This window comes from Sparus aurata, chromosome 17 (genome assembly GCF_900880675.1).
Source record: "Sparus aurata chromosome 17, fSpaAur1.1, whole genome shotgun sequence".
Lineage (NCBI taxonomy): Eukaryota > Metazoa > Chordata > Actinopteri > Spariformes > Sparidae > Sparus > Sparus aurata.
The window spans coordinates 22,510,083-22,517,747 of record NC_044203.1 but is presented as its reverse complement, the minus strand read 5'-3'; the positions used below and the strand labels follow the sequence as shown (position 1 = coordinate 22,517,747).

The following is a 7,665-nucleotide window of genomic DNA, read 5'->3' as shown; positions in this document are numbered from 1 at the left end:
TCTCCCACAGAAAACACTGAGGTACCTGCCTTTAATTCTGTGACTTTGTGACATCACACTACGTCATCATATCTGCATAATTTATGCCTAGCGCCTAGTTTGGCATGTAAGAATTGACTTAGCAGAGCTGCCCTGTTCTTGTAAACGTGGGTGTTGGGTCAGTAACACAAAATAAAATTATGAACCTGAAAATGAGCATCACATGTCTCCTCTGAAGAAATGTCTGATGGCAGTTGAGAATAGAACTTACCATTTACTCCTTGTTGTTTTTAATGTAAATTGTTGATTAAAAAAAGGCTTAAATGTATCCTGGTGTGTGCTAAAATATTGACTATACTGTGACTGATCTTGCACCAGCTGGCACCCATTTTAATTTGCATGAAACCCTCCAACGCATCTAAAATCACGATATTCATCACAAAGTCGAGGAGAGTTTCTAAATGTGCAGTTTTGGAAATTACATTTCCAATTTTAGGTATTTTTTGGTGATGTTCTTTCATAATCTCCGATAACTTTGACTTGTGGTTTTACTAAATGTATGAAGATAAAGGGTTTCAATACCTCTCTATCACCTGGTAATTGCAGGTTTAATAGAGTATAGATTATGCATACAGTTGCAATCTGACTGCATTGAACTGATCTTTGCACGTTGGTCCATCTTGAGCTGAAACATCACCCAGCACACTGCCATGTTTAGTTATGATGTTAGTCTCATGTATCAGGCACAGTGAGAGGCTGTCCTGCATTAACCCACTGTGCAGAGCTATACATATACTGTACATGGGTGCCCATGGCAAAAGGATCCTTGAGCCTGTGTGATCATCTGCAAAGAATTCAAGCTGTGACGTGATTCTGGAATAGCAAACAGCTCAGTTTTATGTTCTGGTTTGGAATGTATATGTTGCGTAGTTTTTACAGGGGATAGTGACTTTTGACAGTTTTCAGTCAGCTCTGAGGTTTGCACACTGTGCTGCTCTTCACTCCAACATACCACTGTGCAGAAGGATGTTCAGCTTTTCTCTCCAAAGAGGATGTACAGAGCAGTAAAAGAACTGGCGGAAAAAAAAAGAATGAAAGCGTGTGAGCGAGGAGGCGAGAGTGACACCCTCACACCCAGTTGTCAGTTTGCTTGTGGGCCTCTCTCGCAGCACTATCCCGCTCTCTCGTTCCTTCATCGTCCCCCTCTCAGTTCTCGGGTTTGGTTTTCAGACTGTGAAATCCAAAGCGATGTCACCAGGGATGAAAGTCAGAGAGGGGATGAGAAACAGAGGTTGGGAAAGACCTGGGGGTGGAAATTTGGCGGGTGCTGGAGAGATTTCATCGGACAGAAGATGGATAGCTTTGCCAAAATATTGTGTCATACATCCAAATTTCAATGACATCAGTGGGATGAGTGCAAAAAGATATTTAAGTAGAGCTGATAAAAACCAGACAGACTGTTTCATTACATCACAATCTTTTTTTTATTTCACTAAAGATTTCTCACATCTTAAAACAGTTTCATATAGTTTTCTCTATATACAAATGTACATATAAACATTTATAAAATGACACACGCATGTTTAACAAGAAAATAAACAACTGTAAATGCATTCTGGGAAGTCCCTTCAGTTTGAGGTTTGACGTTGTGCAAGAGGGATCACATCTGCACATCGAACAGTGTACCATACTGTCGAAACGGTAGAAATGAGTGAACAACCATAAGTATTGAAGAAGCTCAGCTCCCTGAAATCCCTATTAGTGTGTCTGTGGTGGTAACCAGAGGCTCTCAACCTCAAGAGAACATTGACTAAAGAAGACATGAGAAAATAAAAAGGTCTTTTTGGGGATCCAAATTAATGTGGTGCCTTTTTTCTGAAATACATTACTGAATATATATATATATATATAAAAAAGACATTTAAGATATTTCTTTACTGTTGAATTGACCACCTGTCAAATTCAAAACAAATAAGCGCAGCATTTTGCTGGAGTGACCGCTAACTGCTGCTAACTGTAGATGTCCTTAGCTAGTTAGCTCAGTTAGCAATGCAGCCAGCAGTCTGGTCAAGGAGAGTAGGTGTTTACACCGCTAGCATCGGAGCTTTTGACGTCAGGTCGGGGCTAACTGGTTAGCATGCTAACTTTAGTAGATTGCTTGGCATTGCAATACACAGTCATCATGACGAACAAGTATTACTTCACATTCTGCCAATAATTACAATTTTTTAATGTTTCCTGCTAAAAGTTTTAATAAGTTAGTAATCTGCATCAGCAGCAGTCAGCATCACTTGAAGTGCTTGTGAGATAAAAAGGGGGGTAAAAAAGGTTGAGAGCCACTGGTCTGGAATTGACAATTTGTTCTCACAGGTTTTTTAATTGAACTTGATGTTGGCCAGTTTAATTGTTGTTCACCGAAACCCACGGCAGCAGAATCAAAGTGTCGGCTTTTGTGCGAATGTGACAGTGGTGCTTGAGACACTTTAACAGATATAACAGGGAGCGGAGTGCTACACAACAACATGACAAAAATCCTACATAATGGATACCACTTTGGCAGTGAGCCGACAAAATTTGCAAGAGACAGAAATAATAATTTCTCTACATGTAGAGGAAGAAAAATGACATCAGAACTTGGAGATGAGAAGTAGAACGCAAATCTGTACCAACTGTATGAAAAAAAACACAGCATGATGGTGACAATGTTATCCTCAGTGAATTAAGATTTTTTGATCAATTTGCTTGCAGTTTTGTTCATTATGACTGAAAAGAAGTGTGCACCTTAAAATGGTCAAAAATTAGAATTTCCATCCTCTTGGTAAAGTAATAAAAAAAAAGATCTTTGAGGTCCTCTTCTTCGGAACGATCCACGTTCCACACTCACGCAAACAAACACGCAAACACACACTGACAGGTTCATGCTCGTAAAAAAAAACAATCTGTATAAAAAAAAAAATAAATCTCTTGAGTGTTCATGGTCCCAATGTCCAGCATTGGAATAGCATTGTCTATGTTGTGGCTTTCAGCCTTATTGTAGCATCAGAGCTAATAAGACTGGGATCACAGTGAAGAAGAGTGGGAAGGAAACCAGCTGTACACCTGAGCTCCCGATACTCCTCTGAACGTTTGGCTCCATCACAGCAGGGTCATCTGAGAAAGAAGAGTGAGTTAGTATTAGATTTCATGATTCCTTCATGGCAAACACACCCAGCTGTGATTATCCTAATGGTATTTTTTTTTAAGAAGAATCATCACCTGCTGGGAGCCGGTTTGAGGGGTTGTGAACTCCTCCAGCAGCAGGAAACATCCCTTTTCCTCCATCCACGCTCTTTCCTGTGTCATGTGCCTTGGATTTATCTACTTGGTTCTTTCCAGAGCCTTTGTGTCCGACAACATCCACTTTCAGCCTCAGGCAGTCCTGCCCGTGGTGATGCATTGGCTTGGCTGTTGAAAAATCAGAAAAAAGAGGGAACAGTTTAATACAAGAACCATCCTCAGGATCACAATGAGTTGATCTTCAAAAAAAAAAAACCTTGATACTTACAGATATAGTAATAGCTCTCCCCCTGTCTGAACTCCTTGCCAAGGGTAAAGGGAGTAAAACGCTGGAACTTCTCAGAGAATTTCTCAGGAGCGTGGGGAGCGAACGGCCGCGAGCACTCCCAACGGAGCTGGTCAAAGGAGTGAGGTTTACACACTTCGTAGTCCTCCTTCTCCACCATGTACAGGACATAGCGCTCGGCTGCATGCGATGACACCTCGCCGTGGGCGTAGTGGGGGCAGATGATGTCCAGATAGTCGTTGATACGCACTTCCACCGTGTACTCATCCCACAGGAAGCTGCAGGGAGACAGGAAGAAAGAGGAGGTTACTGACAAATGTTCTCCACTGTTTTTTTTTGTTTTTTTTTGCAAAATATTCATAACAGCATGAATAATGGTGGATATCATCCCCACACACCCTGAAAGCTTGCCTCACACAAAACGCACGTGTTGGGAATAAAGAGGGCTAATAGCACACAGACACGCACGGCGATGGACAAAAGACTTACTCACACGACTAACACATGTCAACACACAGGTTGAGCTGCTTGGGTGTAATTCAGGTGCCATGTGAGCAGGTTTGTGCTGTCGTGTTTTTCGGTGTTCTTGTGCGAGCATGTTGTCACCGTGACAGAATTAGAAAGAGCCGGATCGGGCCGGACTTGTTTCACTTTGTTTGCGGACCAGGGAACACACCCGGTCTCATAAAGCCCTACCACCATCCCACTCACACACACACGCCTTCCTCTCGTTTCGCCGTCAGCAGTGATTCACCTCTCACCTGCTTGTAAGAGGATGAGATTTTAAAGTCCAGTCTCTCTAGGAAAGACTCAACGCTTTCAGTCAAGTCTTTCCAAAACCAATTTCTAACCTAACTTATTTGCTGTCTCTATCCTTATCTCTGTCTCTCAACTCCTCTTCGATTCCATCAAAGACACAGGCAGAGTGGGTGGAGACAGTCAGACTGTCGCTCTCTTTCCCTCTTTTCATCTTTACCCTTCATTTAGTTTTATGGCTCTTTTTAAGCCTTCTTCCCGTCTCCTCTTTGCCTGCTTCCTCTGCTTGTTCCCCCCCCCCCCCCCCCCCCCCCCCCCCCTCCCCCCGGTGCCCTAATGAAGTAGAGAGAAATGTATAACCCTTATACAGTTTTCATGGAGTTGTGTTATGTCTTCACCATAGTAGGACTTGTAAGGTTAGGGTTAGGGTTATCACCAATAAGTCTACGACTCTGTCGGGAACAGATTTGTTGGGACGAAGGGGAAAATCCCCATGTAGCCTAAACTGGTTGTCTTCACTTTCTGTTTCACCTAACTGATATGTCTTTCCTTCACAGTAAACAGGGCACAGGCGAGGCCACTGCTGCACTGCTACATGATGTTTTGCGCCTGGCTGACATGTTGCAACTAATGTGAAAGCAGCTGAAAGCCAGGAGGTGAAGAAAGACTGATATTTGTGCAGTGCTCTGATTACATGCTCAGGGGCAACAGGCTCTAATCCTCAACCTCAATCTGTGCTTAAACCGACTGACTGCTTGTGTTTGACATGTTTACAGTGAGAGTGACGAAGAAAACAGCTCCTGTGTGTGTGTATGTGTTTGTGTGTGTGTGTGTGTCTGCCATTGTTTATGTGTGTGTGCCCCAGCTTCAAAGCTCGGGACGTGGTGGCTCTGACTCCTCCCTCCTGTTGTTGTGGCTCCTGTTAGGACCCCCCCTGGCCAAGTCACAGACACGCTGGCTCCAAACGTGGGCCTCTAACCCCTCCTTCCTGCCTCTGTGTGCGTGTGTGTGTGCCTCGTTTAGCGCTAACCTACCTGTCAAAACATGCTTTGTTAGCCGAGCACAGCACTACACTTGTTATCCGAGGCTAAACAGGCTGATCACCTCCCTCCACTTGGAATCACTGCTCCCTCTCAGAAAAAGGTTCTTTGTGAGTGTGTACACTCCCGCGCAGGTGTGCATGCCCTTTGTTTGCGTGTGTTTTGCCGAGGCGAGCGTTTTTTTCAGTGAAAGGAGAAAAGGAGACATAGCCGCCTAATTGGCTGAATAATCTCGCCTCTCAACTTGTTCCTCTCTGCGCTGCATTCTTTGAGTCAGATCAGTAATAATAACAGAAAGGAAAAACAAGACACTTGGAGATCTGTGGCGGCTCTCTATGAAGTAAAAAAGCTTTAAATTGTAAAGGAAACACTTTTTTTTCCCACGCCGCGTCCTCATTGGTGGCCCGGTCGACCTCCGCATGAAAAAGCAGGCTTGTCAGAAGCCAACAGAAAACAGATTCTGTTGCTAATTTCATTCACGACCCGTGCTTTTAAGAAAAACTCTCCTTTTATCCTCCTCTTCACCTCCTCATTTCCCCCCCTCCTCCTCTCCTCCATTGGTCTGGCTAATTAAAAGCTGTTAGGGGTCTGGGGCCAACGTGTTCTGTAGAAAATGAGGGGAGGAGGAATGAATGGGGTGTAATTATACCCTTTCCCTCCCCAAAGACAGAACGCCTGGAGGCTACAGGGCCCCTTCAACCCCTTCACCTTACCCCCTGTGGAGCTTTCACTGCCCTGACTGGTGTGGATGTGTGTTATATGTGTGCTCATGTGACGGCGAGTGTGTCTTTTAGTGGTTTCACAGTTGCATCGGCGTTTCGTCCAGATTTATTTATGCTTGTACGAGTCTTTTTCTTCCCCTCCCCGTGGATTGCGTTCGTTAAAAGACCATGAACGTGGCAAAAATTCTAGCCCACAGCCTTCCCCCCGGTCCTCTCCCTCCATCCTGCTGGCTCTCCGACGCTTCAGTCATCAAAGCTCCCCACTGCGTCTCCTCTCGGCCCTGACTGACAGCTCTTGGGAGGGTGAGAGTCGCGTCAATGTGATAGCTATGTCGTATGCGAGAGTGGGAACCAGGTGTGTGAGTCGTTGCAGACCTACTTTCCACACAGCTTCTTCTTCTTCCTCGTGTGTTGATTTGTCCGTGTGTGTGTGTGTGTGTGTGCATGTTTTCATGGGTGTGGGATCCTCTGAAGACCCTTATCCAGGGCGTCTCGTGCCCCGGGCGCTTGAGCACATCTGTTTATCAAGGCCCACTGAAGCCTCTTGAGTGTTCGAGTGTGCGTGTGTGTGTGTTTTCTTGCATATGACTGAGGTGTGGGTAAACAGCGAGGGTTGAAGGTGGCTGTAGATGTTCCTCCTCTCTGCTGCAGAAAAGGTCATTTCTCACTACGGAGCCACTCCAGCGTTTGCGTCAGCGGGGGAAGGCGTGTTTTTGGAGGGTTTAAAATAGTAAAATAGCCATAGAAGGGGTTGTTATGACAGTAGGTGAGTTCTCCAACACTTGGAGCTTTGAAGCCTTTGCATTGTCCTTGCACTGCTTTCACACCTCTTCCTCTTTCTTTTTCTCTGCCATCCGTCTCCCCCCCCCCTTGACATTTGTCCCCTGAGCTCTCAGTGGTTTCGGTCAAACAACTGACGCAGGGACTCTGTCTTTCACCATCTCTCCGGGGAGCGTTTCAAACTGCCAGGTCAAAGGGGGTTAGAGTTCAGGGTCGCAACTGCTCGCTCACATCTGAGTCAGCGCCCAAGATGTTTGTTCCACACACAGCACCAGTCAGCACCACTGAAACACTAAACAGACGTAACCCCCCCCCACCACCGCCACCTCGACCATTTGCTCCTCAGGTAATCAGTAGTAAGTGTGCATGCGCTGGAATGTCGCAGCGGGGGGAGGCTGCGGTTTGGAGGGTTTTACTATGTTCTCACAAGGCGTGCTCATCAGATTTCCAGTCGCACTCTCACACACTTTTACTTTGAGGTGTACACTTAATACCCTATTAATTTGCGGTGCTATGGCGGATTCACACCTCCTCTCGCACAGGCTGAGGAGCTGTCAGTGGTTCTAATGGGTTTAGCTGCTCACCAGTGGGACGCTCCATTAAAGCCCATCTAATAAACACCGAGAGGTCCTTCTATATTAGCTTCAAATGTAATCTACCTTCATTCTTGCCCCATCTCATTGTCTCGCAATAAGAATTCTTCCCAGCACTTAACTCTGTAGTTTTCACAATTACTTTCTTTACGCGCACGCCTGACATAGTAAAGACAATGAGAATCCCCTTGCAAGATGAGAGCTTTTAAAAAGTGGTCAACGCTCATTCAGTT

The 7,665-nt window shown here is 45.2% G+C and overlaps 1 protein-coding gene across 1 annotated transcript in view; it reads right to left on the bottom strand.

Moving 5' to 3' along the window:
* Positions 1–1,439: 1,439 nt before the first annotated feature.
* efna1b (ephrin-A1b) overlaps positions 1,440–7,665 on the bottom strand; it is an 11,388-nt gene continuing 5,162 nt past the window's right edge. The window contains exons 2-4 of the mRNA XM_030394865.1: positions 3,524–3,819; positions 3,235–3,423; positions 1,440–3,129 (exon numbers count right to left, since the gene is read on the bottom strand). Of these exons, the coding sequence (XP_030250725.1) occupies positions 3,008–3,129; positions 3,235–3,423; positions 3,524–3,819 (607 nt within the window). The 3' untranslated portion in view covers positions 1,440–3,007. The remainder of the gene's footprint in view (positions 3,130–3,234; positions 3,424–3,523; positions 3,820–7,665) is intronic.